General features: G+C 39.4%; 2 protein-coding genes across 2 annotated transcripts in view; both read right to left on the bottom strand.

The window, feature by feature from the left end:
• The window catches only part of LOC118241147 (uncharacterized), a 34,389-nt gene extending 32,651 nt beyond the window's left edge, over positions 1 to 1,738 (bottom strand). Inside the window, exons 1-2 of the mRNA XM_081716691.1 lie at positions 1,646 to 1,738; positions 854 to 1,252 (exon numbers count right to left, since the gene is read on the bottom strand). Coding sequence (XP_081572817.1) covers positions 854 to 1,094 — 241 coding nt within the window. The 5' untranslated portion in view covers positions 1,095 to 1,252; positions 1,646 to 1,738. The remainder of the gene's footprint in view (positions 1 to 853; positions 1,253 to 1,645) is intronic.
• On the bottom strand, positions 1,102 to 25,658 carry LOC118241149 (uncharacterized). The gene is made up of 29 exons (XM_081715718.1): positions 25,575 to 25,658; positions 25,108 to 25,165; positions 24,896 to 24,922; positions 23,307 to 23,783; positions 22,496 to 22,885; positions 22,345 to 22,413; positions 20,202 to 20,693; positions 19,605 to 19,994; positions 19,444 to 19,512; positions 17,311 to 17,802; positions 16,711 to 17,100; positions 16,549 to 16,617; positions 14,400 to 14,891; positions 13,800 to 14,189; positions 13,657 to 13,725; positions 11,513 to 12,004; positions 10,913 to 11,302; positions 10,752 to 10,820; positions 8,592 to 9,092; positions 7,992 to 8,381; positions 7,830 to 7,898; positions 5,678 to 6,169; positions 5,078 to 5,467; positions 4,917 to 4,985; positions 2,774 to 3,265; positions 2,288 to 2,677; positions 1,646 to 1,708; positions 1,163 to 1,252; positions 1,102 to 1,109 (listed from the first exon to the last, which is right to left on the bottom strand). Exons 2-29 carry the CDS (start codon positions 25,154 to 25,156, stop codon positions 1,102 to 1,104), a joined length of 7,770 nt encoding a protein of 2,589 aa, XP_081571844.1. The 5' UTR covers positions 25,157 to 25,165; positions 25,575 to 25,658.
• Positions 25,659 to 26,967: the final 1,309 nt, after the last annotated feature.

Here is a 26,967-nt window from a genome sequence, read left to right as displayed (position 1 = left end):
TCTCCTATATTCCTATATGTACTCAGCAGTGGTTCTCCTTTAAACATAAACATTTTACATAATGACCTCCCCAACTCTAGTCTATTCTCAATATAAATCAGGTGATGGTAATTATAACTTGTGTTCCATTCCAACATTTTCCCTGTAGTTATGGTGGAGCTAATACAATTACATAACTTCACCACATGTCAGCTACCTGCTGTCACAGTATGATTTCTGGATTTATATGCCAAAATAAATGGACATTTATTCAGATCATTATAGTTTTCACAGGGGTCAATATTTGGGTATCTAAAACTCACTGTTAAGGAAACAAACCAGTGATGTTAGAAAGTTTAAATGCTATATAATATCACCAAGATTATATGCATTTTTAAGATATATGATTTGTCAGTCCAAAATGTAATTTTTACATATTGTCTTTGAATGTTATCCCTTATGAGGCATCTTAGTCATACCACATACAGGTCTTTGATTGACATTTTCTTTCATTTACAGCCATTAAAAATAAAAGAAAAAGAAAATATAATAATAGTAGTGACCTTTGTTTTAAACACCTGACATAATGGCAAACGTTTGTTTTTAAAGATTCACATTCTTTCCTATTTTTGTTGTGAAATATTTGTCTCAGGTTGTTTCTGATGGGTGAAATCCTCTGTTTGTTGTGTATCAATTTTCTCTCAGTTTATTAAGTGGCTAACATGCAAGATAAAATGTAAATCTTTCCTAATGCTTTATTTACAAATATAGGGTCTTATATAAAATCAATTTATTACTAAACATATGGGCTACACACATAAGAGCTGAACATATAAAAATGATCGATTAAAACAAAGACAGAGAAATACTCTACCTGCACAGTATGTAGGCATTGGAATAGACACATCTGGCTTGACAAGTTTGTAGACATAGTAATTTCCTGGACAGGCTTTCACTTGGATGGGGTGGGACCTGGACACTGAGCTGCACTGACCATCAGAGTAGGCGTAGATTTCTCTGGTCAAAATTCCATCCTCTAGTTGTGGATGAGAACCACCAAGTACAAGTGGAGTGTAGCCACCACACGTCACGTAGCTCACACACCACTCAGACATCTGAGCGCTATTCCCCTGGAGAAACAGCCGATACCAGCCATCCCACTCAATAACGGTGTCATCATGACCAGTGCTGTAAGTGTTCGTGCCCCTCCAGTAGTCATCAATGACATCGTAGTAGTAGCAAGGGTCAAACGTGAAGTCATCTTGAGTGGACTCTGTGGAAGCATAACATTGATAGCTTATCAATTAGAATATTTTATTACAAAACAATCAGGTATCCATAGAACCCCAAATGCTTAAACATACATTTTCCAGATGCTTTCAAGTTTTCCACATGTTAAGATGAGTTTGTAACATACCAAAATTGAAAGGGTCTGAAAACCTCTCTCATACACAATGTGCATACATAATCTTCTTTACTTTTAGGTTATTTTTTTCTTATCATGTCATGTTTCTTTAAAATAGTCCATACAAAAATTAGATGGCATATGAATTTTAAAAAGCTAATTAATACCAAAGACACCAGAATTATTTGCAGATTAGTTGGGTAAGGAAACAAATCATGAAACTGGATCCATTCAGACTAATGACATGGCTAAAGAACTTACTAATGGTCACACTGGATTCCGTACCAGATGAGGTTACAAGAACTGGAGATGTGGTGTTGACATCTGAAGAGGGAAAGCAGGAGAAATGCAAAATTGAAAATCAAAGGATTACAATATGATGAAATATTTACAGTATATGAACAGCTCTTCCATGTCACTTCCATCTTCAGTGATACGGACTTCCTGCACTCAGTGCAGACTTTAACTCATGGTTGTAAAACAGTCCTGCTCCCTCCAGTCTTTGTGTTTCCCTACACCCCTCAGCTTTTCCCTACACCTTATAGTTCTTCATTATACTCTGGCCCATAACAATTGACTGTGGTAGACTGTTCTTCTGTTTGCCATTTAAAACACAGCTAAAAGTATTACTATTCATCTAGAACTTTTATTATGATCTCATCTGTCCTCTGTGTGTGTGTGTGTGTGTCTGTGTGTGTGTGTGTGTGTGTGTGTGTGTGTGTGTGTGTGTGTGTGTGTGTGTGAATTTATTGTGTTATATGCACTGAAAAACAACCTTGGATCTGAGAAGAGTGCTATATAATGTATTATTATTATTATTATTATTATTATTGTTGTTGTTGTTGTTGTTGTTAATAATAATAATAATAATAATGTATTTGAAATGTATAATTGTGTAAATACCTGTACAGTAAGCCATGTTGCAGAACATTGGACTGACAATCTCATACACATAGAAATTGCCTGGGCATGCTTTAACACGAATTGGGGTGGACTTGAAGAGGCAGCAGTCATAGCCTGCATTTGCACAGACCTGGCGGGTGACCACTCCATCCTCTAGCTGAGGATGAGGACCATTGAGCCACAGAGTGTAGAAAGTACCACATCTGTTAACATCAACACAGCTCTCTGCCATATGGATGTCCATCCCATTGTACAGCAGGCGGTACCAGCCATTCCAGTTGAAGTTGCTGTCACAAATTCCCAACCCAGTTGCATTATTGGCTCTCCAGGGTTGATCCAGGGAGACGTAGTCATTACAGGGCTCATAAGATGTAAGACTGTTCAAAACAACTGTCATGGATATACAAAGAGTAAAACATGAATCATTATTTAAGGTATGTTCTCATGGCAACTCATGTAATGATGAAGTGGGAAAAAGCACTGTACCTGTAGAGTATACGGGCAGAGGAACTGACACATCTGGCTTGACAAGTTTGTAGACATAGTAATGTCCTGGACAGGCTTTCACTTGGATTGGGTTGGACCTGTAGTAATTGCACTGGTAACTATATACCCCATATCCCCAGTACCCCCAGTACCCCCAGTACCCCCAGTAATTGTAATTATTGGTCCCATAGATTTCTCTTGTAACGGTTCCATCCTCAATAAGGGGATGTGATCCACCAAGCAGCAGTGTGGTGTAGCCACCAGATGACATGGAGCCCACACACCACTCAGCAATCTGTGCATCTGCACCCTCTAGATACAGCCGGTACCAGCCATCCCATTCAACAGAGGTGTCATCATGACTGCTGTAGTAATAGGAGAATCCAAAACTGTAGTAGCCATATCCATTGTAACTGTAAATAGTTCTCCACGTGTCATCAAGAACATTGTAGTTGTAACAGGGGTCAAAAGTAGAGCTGTCTGGATTGGTTGCTGTAGAAAATAAAACATTAATGTAATGACGTGCTTCAAACCAAGGTGGATTCAGATATCCGTGTCTGTATATACCAAGATCTATTGAAAGCAGGACAAGGTGACTGAACCACCACCTGAACCTGGAGGGAGGACTCATGCAATGTAAGTGAGGGAGTCTCTGCTTGGCCACAGATACCGGGACCTGTAGGCGTACTGCTTTGTTTCCTTGTTTTTTTTGGGGGGGGGGGTTTGGTCCTCCTCACACATATGGAGATTGATGGAACCAATTTTCTTTCAAAACTGTGTTCTCCAGTGTATACAACATAACTGAAATACCAGGACTGAGCATTATTGCAAGCGCCTTGCACCTTACTTTATTGTGTCTCGCTAAAGTAGAGGTAGGCACAGGTGCTACCAATTTGTCCTGATTACCAGTGCATGTGGCAGTACTGTTCCTCCCTCTAGTGGCCAGTCATGGCAGCTCTAGGCTGGGACCTTACACATTACATAAGACTTTGATTTCTGGTTGGATAATTTCATATATATATACACAAACTGTGCTTGCAGGATCTAGCCAATGGGGTACAAAATTCCTTGTGGTGCCCCTTTATCCCAGTATTACTGAGTTCCATTACATGCTATAGCATATACACTGCCTGGACAAAAAAAAAAGGTCACCACCTGGATTTAACTAAGAAAATAGTTAAGAGCTACCCATTGGATAATTACTGCATGGGTGATTATGTTTCAGCTGGCAACAAGTTATTTAACCCTAACTGATGCAGTGAGTAGCTTCTCATTTGTTAAACAACCATGTTGTAAAGACACATCCTGTGGTCGTGGAAAAGATGTTAATCTGTTTCAGAAGGGTCATATTATTGGCATGCATCAAGCAGAGAAAACATCTAAGGAGATTGCTGAAACTACTAAATTCGGGTTAAGAACTGTCCAACTCATTATTAAAAAGTGGAAGGACAGTGCGGAAGCATCATCTTCCAGGAAGGAATGTGGTCAGAAAAAAATCTCTCTCAACTTCTTTGTCAGTACAGCAAATAAAAGATGCAACATTTCACTTTCTTCCCTACTTATCTCCGCAAAGTCTAAGCCTACATCTCTTCCTTTTCTTTAAGTCATCTCTTCACAGATGGAAGGCTACCACTTCTTCCCTGGGTGGTTTTCTCTCACATCTTCTCAAAGATGTACTGCTGCTGTGTACCTGCTTCTGCATCTATTTTCCTGTGTCTGCTCGAAGACCTGATTCTTAATGCCTGCTGTTTAGCACTTTTCTTTACTGAACACGAGCCTGAGTTTGTTATTGAAAATAAAGACTCTCCAGAAGTCACCTATTGCTCCTTCTGTGCCACAACTGTCACACAGGGTCAACAAATATTGCAGTTTTAAAGTCTTTTTAAAAACTTGTTCAATCTTAACATAAAAGGGTGTCTCTTGTAAAAACATATTACAAAATAAGATTTTTTTTTTCATTAAAAGATGAATATTTTTGTTTGTTTTTTTAGGCTTGAAATATAGAAGGACATTTAAAAAGATTTTGTTTCTGTTTGAGACTTTTTTAAACATTGCTATTTTGTTTGTATGTAGCCTCACTGTCTATGTTGCACATATAATCCATTTATTACAAACTGCAACATTAATGGTTATAGCAACTTACATATAGATGTGGTAGGTTCTGTTTCACTGGACATGTTTGCAGATGCAGGAATTGTTATGTTGCTTGCATCTAAAGAAAGGGAATATGAAAACATGACAAAGCCTGTAGAAATCTAGAAATGTGTAAAAAAAAAAAAAAAAAAAAAAAAAAGAATGTCATACCTGTACAGTAAGCCATGTTGCAGAAGATTGGCCTGACAAACTCGTACACATAGTAATTGCCTGGGCATGCTTTTACACGAATTGGGGTGGACTTGAAGAGGCAGCAGTCGTAGCCTGCATTTGCACAGACCTGGCGGGTGACCACTCCATCCTCTAGCTGAGGATGAGGACCATTGAGCCAAAGAGTGTAGAAAGTACCACATCTGTTAACATCAACACAGCTCTCAGTCATACGGATGTCCATCCCATTGTACAGCAGGCGGTACCAGCCATTCCAGTTGAAGTTGCTGTCACAAATTCCCAACCCAGTTGCATTATTGGCTCTCCAGGGTTGATCCAGGGAGACGTAGTCATTACAGGGCTCATAAGATGTAAGACTGTTCAAAACAACTGTCATGGATATACAAAGAGTAAAACATTAATCATTATTTAAGTCCTTTTAAAAAGATGAATATTTTTTACAGATTTATTTAATGGATTTGCACTGTCAAGCCTGCTAGGTTCAGTTTGTTAATAAACACTGAATATTAAAGGCTAATGGACCCTTGGTATATTCTCATGGCAACTCATGTAATGATGAAGTGGGAAAAAGCACTGTACCTGTAGAGTATACGGGCAGAGGAACTGACACATCTGGCTTGACAAGTTTGTAGACATAGTAATGTCCTGGACAGGCTTTCACTTGGATTGGGTTGGACCTGTAGTAATTGCACTGGTAACTATATACCCCATATCCCCAGTACCCCCAGTACCCCCAGTACCCCCAGTAATTGTAATTATTGGTCCCATAGATTTCTCTTGTAACGGTTCCATCCTCAATAAGGGGATGTGATCCACCAAGCAGCAGTGTGGTGTAGCCACCAGATGACATGGAGCCCACACACCACTCAGCAATCTGTGCATCTGCACCCTCTAGATACAGCCGGTACCAGCCATCCCATTCAACAGAGGTGTCATCATGACTGCTGTAGTAATAGGAGAATCCAAAACTGTAGTAGCCATATCCATTGTAACTGTAAATAGTTCTCCACGTGTCATCAAGAACATTGTAGTTGTAACAGGGGTCAAAAGTAGAGCTGTCTGGATTGGTTGCTGTAGAAAATAAAACATTAATGTAATGACGTGCTTCAAACCAAGGTGGATTCAGATATCCGTGTCTGTATATACCAAGATCTATTGAAAGCAGGACAAGGTGACTGAACCACCACCTGAACCTGGAGGGAGGACTCATGCAATGTAAGTGAGGGAGTCTCTGCTTGGCCACAGATACCGGGACCTGTAGGCGTACTGCTTTGTTTCCTTGTTTTTTTTTTTTTTGGGGGGGGGGGGGGGGGGGTTTGGTCCTCCTCACACATATGGAGATTGATGGAACCAATTTTGTTTCAAAACTGTGTTCTCCAGTGTATACAACATAACTGAAATACCAGGACTGAGCATTATTGCAAGCGCCTTCACCTTACTTTATTGTGTCTCGCTAAAGTAGAGGTAGGCACAGGTGCTGCCAATTTGACCTTACTACCAGTGCATGTGGCAGTACTGTTCCTCCCTCTAGTGGCCAGTCATGGCAGCTCTAGGCTGGGCCCTTACACATTACATAAGACTTTGATTTCTGGTTGGATAATTTCATATATATATACAAAATGTGCTTGCAGGATCTAGCCAATGGGGTACAAAATCCCTTGTGGTGCCCCTTTATCCCAGTGTTACTGAATTCCATTACATGCTATAGCATATAAACTGCCTGGCCCAAAAAAAGGTCACCACCTGGATTTAACTAAGAAAATAGTTAAGAGCTACCCATTGGATAATTACTGCATGGGTGATTATGTTTCAGCTGGCAACAAGTTATTTAACCCTAACTGATGCAGTGAGTAGCTTCTCATTTGTTAAACAACCATGTTGTAAAGACACATCCTGTGGTCGTGGAAAAGATGTTAATCTGTTTCAGAAGGGTCATATTATTGGCATGCATCAAGCAGAGAAAACATCTAAGGAGATTGCTGAAACTACTAAATTCGGGTTAAGAACTGTCCAACTCATTATTAAAAAGTGGAAGGACAGTGCGGAAGCATCATCTTCCAGGAAGGAATGTGGTCAGAAAAAAATCTCTCTCAACTTCTTTGTCAGTACAGCAAATAAAAGATGCAACATTTCACTTTCTTCCCTACTTATCTCCGCAAAGTCTAAGCCTACATCTCTTCCTTTTCTTTAAGTCATCTCTTCACAGATGGAAGGCTACCACTTCTTCCCTGGGTGGTTTTCTCTCACATCTTCTCAAAGATGTACTGCTGCTGTGTACCTGCTTCTGCATCTATTTTCCTGTGTCTGCTCGAAGACCTGATTCTTAATGCCTGCTGTTTAGCACTTTTCTTTACTGAACACGAGCCTGAGTTTGTTATTGAGAATAAAGACTCTCCAGAAGTCACCTATTGCTCCTTCTGTGCCACAACTGTCACACAGGGTCAACAAATATTGCAGTTTTAAAGTCTTTTTAAAAACTTGTTCAGTCTTAACATAAAAGGGTGTCTCTTGTAAAAACATATTACAAAATAAGATTTTTTTTTTCATTAAAAGATGAATATTTTTGTTTGTTTTTTTAGGCTTGAAATATAGAAGGACATTTAAAAAGATTTTGTTTCTGTTTGAGACTTTTTTAAACATTGCTATTTTGTTTGTATGTAGCCTCACTGTCTATGTTGCACATATAATCCATTTATTACAAACTGCAACATTAATGGTTATAGCAACTTACATATAGATGTGGTAGGTTCTGTTTCACTGGACATGTTTGCAGATGCAGGAATTGTTATGTTGCTTGCATCTAAAGAAAGGGAATATGAAAACATGACAAAGCCTGTAGAAATCTAGAAATGTGTAAAAAAAAAAAAAAAAAAAAAAAAAAAGAATGTCATACCTGTACAGTAAGCCATGTTGCAGAAGATTGGCCTGACAAACTCGTACACATAGTAATTGCCTGGGCATGCTTTTACACGAATTGGGGTGGACTTGAAGAGGCAGCAGTCGTAGCCTGCATTTGCACAGACCTGGCGGGTGACCACTCCATCCTCTAGCTGAGGATGAGGACCATTGAGCCAAAGAGTGTAGAAAGTACCACATCTGTTAACATCAACACAGCTCTCAGTCATACGGATGTCCATCCCATTGTACAGCAGGCGGTACCAGCCATTCCAGTTGAAGTTGCTGTCACAAATTCCCAACCCAGTTGCATTATTGGCTCTCCAGGGTTGATCCAGGGAGACGTAGTCATTACAGGGCTCATAAGATGTAAGACTGTTCAAAACAACTGTCATGGATATACAAAGAGTAAAACATGAATCATTATTTAAGTCCTTTTAAAAAGATGAATATTTTTTACAGATTTATTTAATGGATTTGCACTGTCAAGCCTGCTAGGTTCAGTTTGTTAATAAACACTGAACATTAAAGGCTAATGGACCCTTGGTATGTTCTCATGGCAACTCATGTAATGATGAAGTGGGAAAAAGCACTGTACCTGTAGAGTATACGGGCAGAGGAACTGACACATCTGGCTTGACAAGTTTGTAGACATAGTAATGTCCTGGACAGGCTTTCACTTGGATTGGGTTGGACCTGTAGTAATTGCACTGGTAACTATATACCCCATATCCCCAGTACCCCCAGTACCCCCAGTACCCCCAGTACCCCCAGTAATTGTAATTATTGGTCCCATAGATTTCTCTTGTAACGGTTCCATCCTCAATAAGGGGATGTGATCCACCAAGCAGCAGTGTGGTGTAGCCACCAGATGACATGGAGCCCACACACCACTCAGCAATCTGTGCATCTGCACCCTCTAGATACAGCCGGTACCAGCCATCCCATTCAACAGAGGTGTCATCATGACTGCTGTAGTAATAGGAGAATCCAAAACTGTAGTAGCCATATCCATTGTAACTGTAAATAGTTCTCCACGTGTCATCAAGAACATTGTAGTTGTAACAGGGGTCAAAAGTAGAGCTGTCTGGATTGGTTGCTGTAGAAAATAAAACATTAATGTAATGACGTGCTTCAAACCAAGGTGGATTCAGATATCTGTGTCTGTATATACCAAGATCTATTGAAAGCAGGACAAGGTGACTGAACCACCACCTGAACCTGGAGGGAGGACTCATGCAATGTAAGTGAGGGAGTCTCTGCTTGGCCACAGATACCGGGACCTGTAGGCGTACTGCTTTGTTTCCTTGTTTTTGTTTTTTTTTTGGGGGGGGGGGGGGGTTTGGTCCTCCTCACACATATGGAGATTGATGGAACCAATTTTGTTTCAAAACTGTGTTCTCCAGTGTATACAACATAACTGAAATACCAGGACTGAGCATTATTGCAAGCGCCTTGCACCTTACTTTATTGTGTCTCGCTAAAGTAGAGGTAGGCACAGGTGCTGCCAATTTGTCCTGACTACCAGTGCATGTGGCAGTACTGTTCCTCCCTCTAGTGGCCAGTCATGGCAGCTCTAGGCTGGGCCCTTACACATTACATAAGACTTTGATTTCTGGTTGGATAATTTCATATATATATACAAAATGTGCTTGCAGGATCTAGCCAATGGGGTACAAAATCCCTTGTGGTGCCCCTTTATCCCAGTGTTACTGAATTCCATTACATGCTATAGCATATCCACTGCCTGGCCCAAAAAAAGGTCACCACCTGGATTTAACTAAGAAAATAGTTAAGAGCTTCCCATTGGATAATTATTGCAAGGGGGATTATGTTTCAGCTGGCAACAAGTTATTTAACCCTAACTGATGCAGTGAGTAGCTTCTCAATTGTTAAACAACCATGTCGTAAAGACACATCCTGTGGTCGTGGAAAAGATGTTAATCTGTTTCAAAAGGGTCATATTATTGGCATGCATCAAGCAGAGAAAACATCTAAGGAGATTGTTGAAACTACTAAATTCGGGTTAAGAACTGTCCAACTCATTATTAAAAAGTGCAAGGACAGTGCGGAAGCATCATCTTCCAGGAAGGAATGTGGTCGGAAAAAAATCTTTCTCAACTTCTTTGTCAGTACAGCAAATATAATATGCAACATTTGACTTTCTTCCCTACTTATCTCCACAAAGTCTAAGCCTACATCTCTTCCTTTTCTTTAAGTCAGCTTTTCACAGATGGAAGGCTACCACTTTTTCCCTGGGTGGTTTTCTCTCACATCTTCTCAAAGATGTACTGCTGCTGTGTACCTGCTTCTGCACCTATTTTCCTGAGTCTGCTCGAAGACCTGATTCTTAATGCCTGCTGTTTAGCACTTTTCTGTACTGAACACGAGCCTAAGATTGCTATTGAGAATAAAGACGCTCCAGAAGTCACCTCTTGCTCTTTCTGTGCCACAACTGTCACACAGGGTCAACGAATATTGCAGTTTTAAAGTCTTTTTAAAAACTTGCTCAATCTTAACATAAAAGGGTGTCTCTTGTAAAAACATATTACCAAATAAGATTTTTTTTTTCATTGAAAGATAAATATTTTTGTTTGTTTTTTTAGGCTTGAAATATAGAAGGACATTTAAAAAGATTTTGTTTCTGTTTGAAACTTTTTTAAACATTACTATTTAGTTTGTATGTAGCCTCACTGTCTATGTTGCACATATAATCCATTTATTACAAACTGCAACATTAATGGTTATAGCAACTTACTTATAGATGTGGTAGGTTCTGTTTCACTGGACATGTTTGCAGATGCAGGAATTGTTATGCTGCTTGCATCTAAAGAAAGGGAATATGAAAACATGACAAAGCCTGTAGAAATCTAGAAATGTGTAAAAAAAAAAAATAATAAAAATAAAAAAATGTCATACCTGTACAGTAAGCCATGTTGCAGAAGATTGGCCTGACAATCTCGTACACATAGTAATTGCCTGGGCATGCTTTTACACGAATTGGGGTGGACTTGAAGAAGCAGCAGTCAGATCCTGCATTTGCACAGACCTGGCGGGTGACCACTCCATCCTCTAGCTGAGGATGAGGACCATTGAGCCACAGAGTGTAGAAAGTACCACATCTGTTAACATCAACACAGCTCTCAGTCATACGGATGTCCATCCCATTGTACAGCAGGCGGTACCAGCCATTCCAGTTGAAGTTGCTGTCACAAATTCCCAACCCAGTTGCATTATTGGCTCTCCAGGGTTGATCCAGGGAGACGTAATCATTACAGGGGTCATAAGATGTAAGACTGTTCAAAACAACTGTCATGGATATACAAAGAGTAAAACATTAATCATTATTTAAGTCCTTTTAAAAAGATGAATATTTTTTACAGATTTATTTAATGGATTTGCACTGTCAAGCCTGCTAGGTTCAGTTTGTTAATAAACACTGAATATTAAAGGCTAATGGACCCTTGGTATGTTCTCATGGCAACTCATGTAATGATGAAGTGGGAAAAAGCACTGTACCTGTAGAGTATACGGGCAGAGGAACTGACACATCTGGCTTGACAAGTTTGTAGACATAGTAATGTCCTGGACAGGCTTTCACTTGGATTGGGTTGGACCTGTAGTAATTGCACTGGTAACTATATACCCCATATCCCCAGTACCCCCAGTACCCCCAGTACCCCCAGTAATTGTAATTATTGGTCCCATAGATTTCTCTTGTAACGGTTCCATCCTCAATAAGGGGATGTGATCCACCAAGCAGCAGTGTGGTGTAGCCACCAGATGACATGGAGCCCACACACCACTCAGCAATCTGTGCATCTGCACCCTCTAGATACAGCCGGTACCAGCCATCCCATTCAACAGAGGTGTCATCATGACTGCTGTAGTAATAGGAGAATCCAAAACTGTAGTAGCCATATCCATTGTAACTGTACATAGTTCTCCACGTGTCATCAAGAACATTGTAGTTGTAACAGGGGTCAAAAGTAGAGCTGTCTGGATTGGTTGCTGTAGAAAATAAAACATTAATGTAATGACGTGCTTCAAACCAAGGTGGATTCAGATATCCGTGTCTGTATAAACCAAGATCTATTGAAAGCTGGACAAGGTGACTGAACCACCATCTGAACCTGGAGGGAGGACTCATGCAATGTAAGTGAGGGAGTCTCTGCTTGGCCACAGATACAGGGACCTGTAGGCGTACTGCTTTGTTTCCTTGTTTTTTGGTGGGGGGGTTTTGGTCCTCCTCACACATATGGAGATTGATGGAACCAATTTTGTTTCAAAACTGTGTTCTCCAGTGTATACAACATAACTGAAATACCAGGACTGAGCATTATTGCAAGCGCCTTGCACCTTACTTTATTGTGTCTCGCTAAAGTAGAGGTAGGCACAGGTGCTACCAATTTGTCCTGATTACCAGTGCATGTGGCAGTACTGTTCCTCCCTCTAGTGGCCAGTCATGGCAGCTCTAGGCTGGGACCTTACACATTACATAAGACTTTGATTTCTGGTTGGATAATTTCATATATATATACACAAACTGTGCTTGCAGGATCTAGCCAATGGGGTACAAAATTCCTTGTGGTGCCCCTTTATCCCAGTATTACTGAATTCCATTACATGCTATAGCATATACACTGCCTGGCCAAAAAAAAAAAAGGTCACCACCTGGATTTAACTAAGAAAATAGTTAAGAGCTACCCATTGGATAATTACTGCATGGGTGATTATGTTTCAGCTGGCAACAAGTTATTTAACCCTAACTGATGCAGTGAGTAGCTTCTCATTTGTTAAACAACCATGTTGTAAAGACACATCCTGTGGTCGTGGAAAAGATGTTAATCTGTTTCAGAAGGGTCATATTATTGGCATGCATCAAGCAGAGAAAACATCTAAGGAGATTGCTGAAACTACTAAATTCGGTTTAAGAACTGTCCAAGTCATTATTAAAAAGTGGAAGGACAGTGCGGAAGCATCATCTTCCAGGAAGGAATAGGGTCGGAAAAAAAATCTTTCTCAACTTCTTTGTCATTACAGCAAATATAAGATGGAATATTTCACTTTCTTCCCTATTTATCTCCGCAAAGTCTAAGCCTACATCTCTTCCTTTTCTTTAAGTCATCTTTTCACAGATGGAAGGCTACCACTTCTTCCCTGGGTGGTTTTCTCTCACATCTTCTCAAAGATGTACTGCTGCTGTGTACTTGCTTCTGCACCTATTTTCCTGTGTCTGCTCGAAGACCTGATTCTTAATGCCTGCTGTTTAGCACTTTTCTTTACTGAACACGTGCCTGAGTTTGTTATTGAGAATAAAGACGCTCCAGAAGTCACCTCTTGCTCTTTCTGTGCCACAACTGTCACACAGGGTCAACGAATATTGCAGTTTTAAAGTCTTTTTAAAAACTTGTTCAATCTTAACATAAAAGGGTGTCTCTTGTAAAAACATATTACCAAATAAGATTTTTTTTTTCATTAAAAGATAAATATTTTTGTTTGTTTTTTTAGGCTTGAAATATAGAAGGACATTTAAAAAGATTTTGTTTCTGTTTGAGACTTTTTTAAACATTGCTATTTTGTTTGTATGTAGCCTCACTGTCTATGTTGCAGATATAATCCATTTATTACAAATTGCAACATTAATGGTTATAGCAACTTACTTATAGATGTGGTAAGTTCTGTTTCACTGGACATGTTTGTAGATGCAGGAATTGTTATGCTGCTTGCATCTAAAGAAAGGGAATATGACAACATGACAAAGCCTGTAGAAATCTAGAAATGTGTAAAAAAAAAAATGTCATACCTGTACAGTAAGCCATGTTGCAGAAGATTGGCCTGACAAACTCGTACACATAGTAATTGCCTGGGCATGCTTTTACACGAATTGGGGTGGACTTGAAGAGGCAGCAGTCGTAGCCTGCATTTGCACAGACCTGGCGGGTGACCACTCCATCCTCTAGCTGAGGATGAGGACCATTGAGCCACAGAGTGTAGAAAGTACCACATCTGTTAACATCAACACAGCTCTCAGTCATACGGATGTCCATCCCATTGTACAGCAGGCGGTACCAGCCATTCCAGTTGAAGTTGCTGTCACAAATTCCCAACCCAGTTGCATTATTGGCTCTCCAGGGTTGATCCAGGGAGACGTAATCATTACAGGGGTCATAAGATGTAAGACTGTTCAAAACAACTGTCATGGATATACAAAGAGTAAAACATTAATCATTATTTAAGTCCTTTTAAAAAGATGAATATTTTTTACAGATTTATTTAATGGATTTGCACTGTCAAGCCTGCTAGGTTCAGTTTGTTAATAAACACTGAATATTAAAGGCTAATGGACCCTTGGTATGTTCTCATGGCAACTCATGTAATGATGAAGTGGGAAAAAGCACTGTACCTGTAGAGTATACGGGCAGAGGAACTGACACATCTGGCTTGACAAGTTTGTAGACATAGTAATGTCCTGGACAGGCTTTCACTTGGATTGGGTTGGACCTGTAGTAATTGCACTGGTAACTATATACCCCATATCCCCAGTACCCCCAGTACCCCCAGTACCCCCAGTAATTGTAATTATTGGTCCCATAGATTTCTCTTGTAACGGTTCCATCCTCAATAAGGGGATGTGATCCACCAAGCAGCAGTGTGGTGTAGCCACCAGATGACATGGAGCCCACACACCACTCAGCAATCTGTGCATCTGCACCCTCTAGATACAGCCGGTACCAGCCATCCCATTCAACAGAGGTGTCATCATGACTGCTGTAGTAATAGGAGAATCCAAAACTGTAGTAGCCATATCCATTGTAACTGTACATAGTTCTCCACGTGTCATCAAGAACATTGTAGTTGTAACAGGGGTCAAAAGTAGAGCTGTCTGGATTGGTTGCTGTAGAAAATAAAACATTAATGTAATGACGTGCTTCAAACCAAGGTGGATTCAGATATCCGTGTCTGTATAAACCAAGATCTATTGAAAGCTGGACATGGTGACTGAACCACCATCTGAACCTGGAGGGAGGACTCATGCAATGTAAGTGAGGGAGTCTCTGCTTGGCCACAGATACAGGGACCTGTAGGCGTACTGCTTTGTTTCCTTGTTTTTTTTTAGGGGGGCGGGGTTTGGTCTTCCTCACACATGTGGAGAGTGATGGAAGCAATTGTGTTTCAAACCTGTGTTCTCCATTGTATACAACATAACTGAAATACCTGGACTGAGCATTAATTCAAGCGCCTTGCACCTTACTTTATTGTGTCTCGCTAAAGTAGAGGTAGGCACAGGTGCTGCCAATTTGTCCTGATTACCAGTGCATGTGGCAGTACTGTTCCTCCCTCTAGTGGCCAGTCATGGCAGCTCTAGGCTGGGACCTTACACATTACATAAGACTTTGATTTCTGGTTGGATAATTTCATATATATATATACACAAACTGTGCTTGCAGGATCTAGCCAATGGGGTACAAAATTCCTTGTGGTGCCCCTTTATCCCAGTATTACTGAGTTCCATTACATGCTATAGCATATACACTGCCTGGCCAAAAAAAAAAAGGTCACCACCTGGATTTAACTAAGAAAATAGTTAAGAGCTACCCATTGGATAATTACTGCATGGGTGATTATGTTTCAGCTGGCAACAAGTTATTTAACCCTAACTGATGCAGTGAGTAGCTTCTCATTTGTTAAACAAACATGTTGTAAAGACACATCCTGTGGTCATGGAAAAGATGTTAATCTGTTTCAGAAGGGTCATATTATTGGCATGCATCAAGCAGAGAAAACATCTAAGGAGATTGCTGAAACTACTAAATTCGGGTTAAGAACTGTCCAACTCATTATTAAAAAGTGGAAGGACAGAGCGGAAGCATCATCTTCCAGGAAGGAATGTGGTCAGAAAAAAAATCTTTCTCAACTTCTTTGTCAATACAGCAAATATAAGATGTAATATTTCACTTTCTTCCCTACTTATCTCCGCAAAGTCTAAGCCTACATCTCTTCCTTTTCTTTAATTCATCTTTTCACAGATGGAAGGCTACCACTTCTTCCCTGGGTGGTTTTCTCTCACATCTTCTCAAAGATGTACTGCTGCTGTGTACTTGCTTCTGCAACTATTTTCCTGTGTCTGCTCGAAGACCTGATTCTTAATGCCTGCTGTTTAGCACTTTTCTTTACTGAACACGAGCCTGAGTTTGTTATTGAGAATAAAGACGCTCCAAAAGTCACCTCTTGCTCTTTCTGTGCCACAATTATCACACAGGGTCAACGAATATTGCAGTTTTAAAGTCTTTTTAAAAACTTGTTCAATCTTAACATAAAAGGGTGTCTCTTGTAAAAACATATTACCAAATAAGATTTTTTTTTTCATTAAAAGATAAATATTTTTGTTTGTTTTTTTAGGCTTGAAATATAGAAGGACATTTAAAAAGATTTTGTTTCTGTTTGAGACTTTTTTAAACAATGCTATTTTGTTTGTATGTAGCCTCACTGTCTATATTGCACATATAATCCATTTATTACAAACTGCAACATTAATGGTTATAGCAACTTACTTATAGATGTGGGAAGTTCTGTTTCACTGGACATGTTTGTAGATGCAGGAATTGTTATGCTGCTTGCATCTAAAGAAAAGGAATATGAAAACATGACAAAGCCTGTAGAAATCTAGAAATGTGTAAAAAAAAAAAAAAAAAAAAAAAAAAAGAATGTCATACCTGTACAGTAAGCCATGTTGCAGAAGATTGGCCTGACAATCTCGTACACATAGTAATTGCCTGGGCATGCTTTTACACGAATTGGGGTGGACTTGAAGAGGCAGCAGTCGTAGCCTGCATTTGCACAGACCTGGCGGGTGACCACTCCATCCTCTAGCTGAGGATGAGGACCATTGAGCCAAAGAGTGTAGAAAGTACCACATCTGTTAACATCAACACAGCTCTCAGTCATACGGATGTCCATCCCATTGTACAGCAGGCGGTACCAGCCATTCCAGTTGAAGTTGCTGTCACAAATTCCCAACCCAGTTGCATTATTGGCTCTCCAGGGTTGATCCAGGGAGACGTAGTCATTACAGGGGTCATAAGATGTAAGACTGTTCAAAACAACTGTCATGGATATACAAAGAGTAAAACATTAATCATTATTTAAGTCCTTTTAAAAAGATGAATATTTTTTACAGATTTATTTAATGGATTTGCACTGTCAAGCCTGCTAGGTTCAGTTTGTTAATAAACACTGAATATTAAAGGCTAATGGACCCTTGGTATGTTCTCATGGCAACTCATGTAATGATGAAGTGGGAAAAAGCACTGTACCTGTAGAGTATACGGGCAGAGGAACTGACACATCTGGCTTGACAAGTTTGTAGACATAGTAATGTCCTGGACAGGCTTTCACTTGGATTGGGTTGGACCTGTAGTAATTGCACTGGTAACTATATACCCCATATCCCCAGTACCCCCAGTACCCCCAGTACCCCCAGTAATTGTAATTATTGGTCCCATAGATTTCTCTTGTAACGGTTCCATCCTCAATAAGGGGATGTGATCCACCAAGCAGCAGTGTGGTGTAGCCACCAGATGACATGGAGCCCACACACCACTCAGCAATCTGTGCATCTGCACCCTCTAGATACAGCCGGTACCAGCCATCCCATTCAACAGAGGTGTCATCATGACTGCTGTAGTAATAGGAGAATCCAAAACTGTAGTAGCCATATCCATTGTAACTGTACATAGTTCTCCACGTGTCATCAAGAACATTGTAGTTGTAACAGGGGTCAAAAGTAGAGCTGTCTGGATTGGTTGCTGTAGAAAATAAAACATTAATGTAATGACGTGCTTCAAACCAAGGTGGATTCATATATCCATGTCTGTATATACCAAGATCTATTGAAAGCAGGACAAGGTGACTGAACCACCACCTGAACCTGGATGGAGGACTCATGCAATGTAAGTGAGGGAGTCTCTGCTTGGCCACAGATACAGGGAACTGTAGGCGTACTGCTTTGTTTCCTTGTTTTTTGGGGGGTTTTTTTTGGTCTTCCTCACACATGTGGAAAGTGATGGAACCAATTTTGTTTCAAAACTGTGTTCTCCAGTGTATACAACATAACTGAAATACCAGGACTGAGCATTATTGCAAGCGCCTTGCACCTTACTTTATTGTGTCTCGCTAAAGTAGAGGTAGGCACAGGTGCTGCCAATTTGTCCTAATTACCAGTGCATGTGGCAGTACTGTTCCTCCCTCTAGTGGCCAGTCATGGCAGCTCTAGGCTGGGATCTTACACATAAGACTTTGATTTCTGGTTGGATCATTTCTTATATATATACAAACTGTGCTTGCAGGATCTAGCCAATGGGGTACAAAATCCCTTGTGGTGCCCCTTTATCCCAGTGTTACTGAATTCCATTACATGCTATAGCATATACACTGCCTGGCCCAAAAAAAGGTCACCACCTGGATTTAACTAAGAAAATAGTTAAGAGCTTCCCATTGGATAATTATTGCATGGGTGATTATGTTTCAGCTGGCAACAAGTTATTTAACCCTAACTGATGCAGTGAGTAGCTTCTCAATTGTTAAACAACCATGTCGTAAAGACACATCCTGTGGTCGTGGAAAAGATGTTAATCTGTTTCAGAAGGGTCATATTATTGGCATGCATCAAGCAGAGAAAACATCTAAGGAGATTGTTGCAACTACTAAATTCGGGTTAAGAACTGTCCAACTCATTATTAAAAAGTGCAAGGACAGTGCGGAAGCATCATCTTCCAGGAAGGAATGTGGTCGGAAAAAAATATTTCTCAACTTCTTTGTCAGTACAGCAAATATAAGATGCAACATTTCACTTTCTTCCCTACTTATCTCCGCAAAGTCTAAGCCTACATCTCTTCCTTTTCTTTAAGTCAGCTTTTCACAGATGGAAGGCTACCACTTTTTCCCTGGGTGGTTTTCTCTCACATCTTCTCAAAGATGTACTGCTGCTGTGTACCTGCTTCTGCACCTATTTTCCTGAGTCTGCTCGAAGACCTGATTCTTAATGCCTGCTGTTTAGCACTTTTCTGTACTGAACACGAGCCTAAGATTGCTACTGAGAATAAAGACGCTCCAGAAGTCACCTCTTGCTCTTTCTGTGCCACAACTGTCACACAGGGTCAACGAATATTGCAGTTTTAAAGTCTTTTTAAAAACTTGCTCAATCTTAACATAAAAGGGTGTCTCTTGTAAAAACATATTACCAAATAAGATTTTTTTTTTCATTAAAAGATAAATATTTTTTGTTTGTTTTTTTAGGCTTGAAATATAGAAGGACATTTAAAAAGATTTTGTTTCTGTTTGAAACTTTTTTAAACATTGCTATTTTGTATGTATGTAGTCTCACTGTCTATGTTGCACATATAATCCATTTATTACAAACTGCAACATTAATGGTTATAGCAACTTACTTATAGATGTGGTAGGTTCTGTTTCACTGGACATGTTTGCAGATGCAGGAATTGTTATGCTGCTTGCATCTAAAGAAAGGGAATATGAAAACATGACAAAGCCTGTAGAAATCTAGAAATGTGTAAAAAAATAAATAAATAAAAATAAAAAAATGTCATACCTGTACAGTAAGCCATGTTGCAGAAGATTGGCCTGACAATCTCGTACACATAGTAATTGCCTGGGCATGCTTTTACACGAATTGGGGTGGATTTGAAGAGGCAGCAGTCATAGCCTGCATTTGCACAGACCTGGCGGGTGACCACTCCATCCTCTAGCTGAGGATGAGGACCATTGAGCCACAAAGTGTAGAAAGTACCACATCTGTTAACATCAACACAGCTCTCAGTCATACGGATGTCCATCCCATTGTACAGCAGGCGGTACCAGCCATTCCAGTTGAAGTTGCTGTCACAAATTCCCAACCCAGTTGCATTATTGGCTCTCCAGGGTTGATCCAGGGAGACGTAGTCATTACAGGGCTCATAAGATGTAAGACTGTTCAAAACAACTGTCATGGATATACAAAGAGTAAAACATTAATCATTATTTAAGTCCTTTTAAAAAGATGATTTTTTACAGATTTATTTAATGGATTTGCACTGTCAAGCCTGCTAGGTTCAGTTTGTTAATAAACACTGAATATTAAAGGCTAATGGACCCTTGGTATGTTCTCATGGCAACTCATGTAATGATGAAGTGGGAAAAAGCACTGTACCTGTAGAGTATACGGGCAGAGGAACTGACACATCTGGCTTGACAAGTTTGTAGACATAGTAATGTCCTGGACAGGCTTTCACTTGGATTGGGTTGGACCTGTAGTAATTGCACTGGTAACTATATACCCCATATCCCCAGTACCCCCAGTACCCCCAGTACCCCCAGTAATTGTAATTATTGGTCCCATAGATTTCTCTTGTAACGGTTCCATCCTCAATAAGGGGATGTGATCCACCAAGCAGCAGTGTGGTGTAGCCACCAGATGACATGGAGCCCACACACCACTCAGCAATCTGTGCATCTGCACCCTCTAGATACAGCCGGTACCAGCCATCCCATTCAACAGAGGTGTCATCATGACTGCTGTAGTAATAGGAGAATCCAAAACTGTAGTAGCCATATCCATTGTAACTGTACATAGTTCTCCACGTGTCATCAAGAACATTGTAGTTGTAACAGGGGTCAAAAGTAGAGCTGTCTGGATTGGTTGCTGTAGAAAATAAAACATTAATGTAATGACGTGCTTCAAACCAAGGTGGATTCAGATATCCGTGTCTGTATAAACCAAGATCTATTGAAAGCTGGACATGGTGACTGAACCACCATCTGAACCTGGAGGGAGGACTCATGCAATGTAAGTGAGGGAGTCTCTGCTTGGCCACAGATACAGGGACCTGTAGGCGTACTGCTTTGTTTCCTTGTTTTTTTTTAGGGGGGCGGGGTTTGGTCTTCCTCACACATGTGGAGAGTGATGGAAGCAATTGTGTTTCAAACCTGTGTTCTCCATTGTATACAACATAACTGAAATACCTGGACTGAGCATTAATTCAAGCGCCTTGCACCTTACTTTATTGTGTCTCGCTAAAGTAGAGGTAGGCACAGGTGCTGCCAATTTGTCCTGATTACCAGTGCATGTGGCAGTACTGTTCCTCCCTCTAGTGGCCAGTCATGGCAGCTCTTGGCTGGGCCCTTACACATTACATAAGACTTTGATTTCTGGTTCGATAATTTCATATATATATACAAACTGTGCTTGCAGGATCTAGCCAATGGGGTACAAAATCCCTTGTGGTGCCCCTTTATCACAGTATTACTGAGTTCCATTACATGCTATAGCATATACACTGCCTGGCCAAAAAAAAAAGGTCACCACCTGGATTTAACTAAGAAAATAGTTAAGAGCTTCCCATTGGATAATTACTGCATGGGTGATTATGTTTCAGCTGGCAACAAGTTATTTAACTCTAACTGATGCAGTGAGTAGCTTCTCATTTGTTAAACAACCATGTCGTAAAGACACATTCTGTGGTCGTGGAAAAGATGTTAATCTGTTTCAGAAGGGTCATATTATTGGCATGCAACAAGCAGAGAAAACGTCTAAGGAGATTGCTGAAACTACTAAATTCGGGTTAAGAACTGTCCAACTCATTATTAAAAAGTGGAAGGACAGTGCGGAAGCAGCATCTTCCAGGAAGGAATGTGGTCGGAAAAAAATCTTTCTCAACTTCTTTGTCAGTACAGCAAATATAAGATGCAACATTTCACTTTCTTCCCTACTTATCTCCGCAAAGTCTAAGCCTACATCTCTTCCTTTTCTTTAAGTCATCTCTTCACAGATGGAAGGCTACCACTTCTTCCCTGGGTGGTTTTCTCTCACATCTTCTCAAAGATGTACTGCTGCTGTGTACCTGCTTCTGCACCTATTTTCTTGTGTCTGCTTGAAGACATGATTCTTAATGCAGGCTGTTTAGCACTTTTCTTTACTGAACACGAGCCTGAGTTTGTTATTGAGAATAAAGACGCTCCAGAAGTCACCTCTTGCTCTTTCTGTGCCACAACTGTCACACAGGGTCAACGAATATTGCAGTTTTAAAGTCTTTTTAAAAACTTGCTCAATCTTAACATAAAAGGGTGTCTCCTGTAAAAACATATTATAAAATAAGATAATTTTTTTTCATTAAAAGATAAATATTTTTGTTTGTTTTTTAGGCTTGAAATATAGAAGGACATTTAAAAAGATTTTGTTTCTGTTTGAGACTTTTTTAAACATTGCTATTTTGTTTGTATGTAGCCTCACTGTCTATGTTGCACATATAATCCATTTATTACAAACTGCAACATTAATGGTTATAGCAACTTACATATAGATGTGGTAAGTTCTGTTCCACTGGACATGTTTGCAGATGCAGGAATTGTTATGCTGCTTGTATCTAAAGAAAAGGAATATGACAACATGACATCCTGTAGAAATCTAGAAATGTGTAAAAAAAAAGAAAAAAAAGAATGTCATACCTGTACAGTAAGCCATATTGCAGAAGATTGGCCTGACAATCTCGTACACATAGTAATTGCCTGGGCATGCTTTTACACGAATTGGGGTGGACTTGAAGAGGCAGCAGTCGTAGCCTGCATTTGCACAGACCTGGCGGGTGACCACTCCATCCTCTAGCTGAGGATGAGGACCATTGAGCCACAGAGTGTAGAAAGTACCACATCTGTTAACATCAACACAGCTCTCAGTCATACGGATGTCCATCCCATTGTACAGCAGGCGGTACCAGCCATTCCAGTTGAAGTTGATATCACAAATTCCCAACGCAGTTGCATTATTGGCTCTCCAGGGTTGATCCAGAGAGACGTAGTTGTCGCAGGGGTCATAAGATGTATGACCGTTTAAAGCAACTGTCATGGACATTTAAATAGTAAAAATAAATTAATATTTAAATTATTTTATTTTCACTACCATGCCTTCCAATGTTTTTGTTTGTTTGTTTGTTTGTTTGTTTGTATGTTTGTTTTAAACTAACAACCTTTGTATTGTACTGTGTCGCATTGTATCATATCCTTCTGGTTGTTTAAAGCAACCAGAAGGATGCATTAAAACTATCTATTGTAAAGTGAAGTACAGTGACAAAGTGAAATATATTGTACAGTACAGTAAAGTGTTTTCTTGTTTTTTTCATCCATTTTATATATTTCACCTCAGACATTTAATTGTATTATTACATTTTATATGATATTGTCATTGAGCTATATTGAATTCCATTGCAGTTAAAAAATTTCTTCATTATTGTTCTTTATAAAATAGGAAAGATTATTGCACCTGCAGCATATGTAGGTCTTGGGATTGATGTGTCTGGCTTGACCAGTCTGTAGACATAGTAATGTCCTGGACAGGCTTTCACTTGGATTGGGTTTGATGTGTAGTAACTACACTGGTAACCATACCACCCATACCACCAGTACCACCAGTACCACCAGTAATTAAAGGAGCCATAGATTTCTCTGGTCACAATGCCATCCTCCACAAGGGGATGTGAACCACCAAGCGTCAGTGGGGTTGAGCCACCAGATGTCATGAAGCCCACACACCACTCAGAAATCTGTGCCTTTTCTCCCTGTAGATACAGCCGATACCAGCCTTCCCATTCAACAGTGGTGTCATCGTGGCTCATGAAGTAGTTGGAGAATCCATAAGTATAGTAGCCATTGCCATAGTAACTGTATGTGCTTCTCCAGGTGTCATCAAGGACAGTGTAATTGTAACAGGGGTCATACGTGGATGCAGTTAGACTTGTTTCTGTGGAAATATAGTAATTTACCATTTACAATTACAAGTAAAACTTGTATTTTCACATGTTCAGCCTACACACAAAAATCTAGGTATCACCTGTATTTTTTATTTACATACACTGATTAAATATGAAATAAACTGGTGTCTGATGCCATTGTGAATGTGAGAAGGTAGTCAAGCTATATGAGTTCAAAATCCCAGTAATAAACAAGACCAATTTACAGCAAGCTAACAAACAATACCCATTTCACAACCTCAATATTATTTTTATCTGTCACATGAACCATATGAACATACACTAGGTTGAGCTCCTCCTTGTGCAAATCAACCACCTGAAAGCACTTTTATTACATATAGTATCCACTTTGCTGCTACATTAAAATTATTGCATAAGGGTAGGAAAGTGTGACTGCAATTCTGAACGAACCACTAGAGGTGTACTTTTAAGGAGCTGATAGTGTGAGTCTAAAAGTGCAGTTCTGCGAGTCTACAGATAGAGCTGTCTCATTTTAAATGTCTAGGGCTGGTATAAAGACACAGATTAAGCTTAGTTTTGTACATAACTGCAGTACCAATACTGAATTGTTATGAGCATTTTTTTTTGAGCATTTATTTTGTATTTAGTTTGGGCTTAGATTTAAGATTCAAGTTTTTTTTAAGTGAACATGTTAATAAGTACTAATAAACATCACATGCATTTTATAAATTATTTCAAATAAAAATAAATTATTACTTCTATATAACATCAACTAATGGTAAATAAATAACTGAATGATAAGATCAGTATGTCCAGAGCTTATAGTATCCACCTTAAAAGTGAGGAGTAACAGGAAATTATCTAGAACACTCCAAGAATGTCTCCCGAATGTGCTAAAAAGGTATTAAATGTGTAATAATAGTTGATCATTATAATGGTTGATTTGTATGTTTATCATCAATATTACTGTTATTTAAATTCATGATTCATGTGCTTAACAGAGTGACAAAAATATAATGAAATGTGTATTCTTTTTTTGGCATTCTTGGTCTCATTCTGAATGTAGCATATTCAACATTGTTTATGGTGAGTGAATTGATATGAGGCTCTGTGTAACGTAACACTTGAAAAATGTAATTACCTGTTGTTTGTCCTTTGAGCTCTCCAACTGTGAAAGAAATAATAATAATAATAAGAAGAAGAAGAAGAAGAAGAAGAAGAAGAAGAAGAAGAAGAATAGTAGTGTTTAAATAGGGCAGACTTGTCCTTCTAGAACTAATACTGCAAGGTTTTGTTTCCCCATCACATTTCCATATAAACATCATACAATAATTAAACTTTTCAGAAACTTACCATTTATTATCAACAGCAGTGATAAACACAGTGGGATTAGAGACCTCATTGTGATGGACTGCAGCAGAGATGAAAGACTAAGATTACAGTCTAATTTGAACTAAATTGAAATGTGGATGATTATTGAAAAGAGCACAAAGGATATAAAACTTAAAATATGTCAAGACATAAGCTATATGATAAGTAGGTCATTAAGACAAGTATGTCATTAATTACTTAATAGTTGAAAATAATAGAACATAGTAGAAAATAATTATTTCTGCAAAGATGCTTGAGTTTAGATTTTTAGTTTATGATGTTATTTTCTAGATTTGAAAACCTGCAAAAAGCATGATAAAATACTCAACTACAATATATTAGTTACATTTATCAAAATATTCAACTGAACAACCCAACCCGAGTATATGATGAAAAAGATGAGCTCCAGGTTAAGGGATAAGTGAAGGTGAGTGGTCTCAAGTTCTTACCTGAACAGGCACCAGTAGAACAAATTCAGGGTGCCCCTCTCTCTCTCTCTCCCCCTCTCTCTCTCTCTCTCTCTCTCTCTCTCTCTCTCTCTTTCTCTTCACTAGTGGTGTCTGCGTGTAGTGATGATAACACAACTGTACCTGTACCCACTGATTTCGGTCTCCTGTACTCTGCGTCATATTTATACCTTTACTCATAAATCTGGGTGGGTCATGAAGGAACATTTAATGACTTTTAATTAAGGCCCTAAACCAGTTCTTTAAAGAACATCTCAGGTATGTCCATCACTTCAACAATTTACTTCCTTGTAAAGAAATATGCATTATGTTGATCCACACGTTCATTATCTCACACAATAACATATATGCACACATGCACGCATGCACACATGATCTGTGTGACGATAATGTTCCCAACACAGATGCCAGCACTACATTGACATAATGTTCTTATTTCTTCAGCAGTCACATGGTGCATTGCTGGAGGAGGCGGTAGTGCTGTCGAGCATTGCTGATGAGAATGACTCTGGTTAAGATAATCAGCCATACTAGTAAATAAAACCATGGCTTGACTCAGCGCTCGCTGGTGCTAATGTTGGGGACTTTTATAATTCTGTGGTTTTGATGGTTCTATAGTTTTTGGTTGCTTTTGGTTTTCTTTTGTGTTCCTAAAGGCCAACTAGTAACTCTGAGAGCATTTTATGTATATGTCAGAGGTAAAATTATGAATGTAACAGCATTTTTTACTGCATAAGAAGTCAAAAATAAATATGACCTCAAAAATAAATATGTCCAAACCGAATTTTTGGACTGTGTTTTTGTCCTGCCCTGTAACTCCCTCTGTCCCCCTGTTGTGTCCTATCTTGTCATGTAACTTCCCCAATAACATGTGCAGTCCCTGGAATATATCACAAGGAGGGTGTTGGGATTAGTTATTATCTCCTCATCCAATCACATTCATAATCATCACTTTAATTTTATACAGCTGCACTAAGCACAGTAGTACAGTATGAAAATTGCATATCTGTGTCTTTATTGCACATACCTCTAAAAAATGCTATGAAGCATTTGAGTACTTGAGTATTCTAGCTCCCTTAAACCTGTGTGTGTGTGTGTGTGTGTGTGTGTGTGTGTGTGTGTGTGTGTGTGTGTGTGTGTGTGTGTGTGTGTGTGTGTGTGTCTGTGTGTCTTTGCGTGTGTGTGTGTGCGTGTGCGTGAGCACCACTCCCTGTTGAATCACTCACTATATGTTGACCTTTGCCTGTTTTCACTTAAGTGAAAACAGGCAAAGTCTGTTGGTCCTGCTTTTTTTTCTTATGCTTCATGTAGCCCTGTGAGACATTTTGGTTTCCTAATTCCTCCTTTGCGTTCATGTCCATTAACATTAGTTAAC

Source organism: Electrophorus electricus, chromosome 6, assembly GCF_041902795.1.
Source record: "Electrophorus electricus isolate QZ-2024a chromosome 6, ASM4190279v1, whole genome shotgun sequence".
In the NCBI taxonomy this organism is placed as follows: Eukaryota; Metazoa; Chordata; class Actinopteri; order Gymnotiformes; family Gymnotidae; genus Electrophorus; species Electrophorus electricus.
Note: the sequence above shows the minus strand (reverse complement) of the source record. Positions and strands in the feature narration are given on the sequence as shown.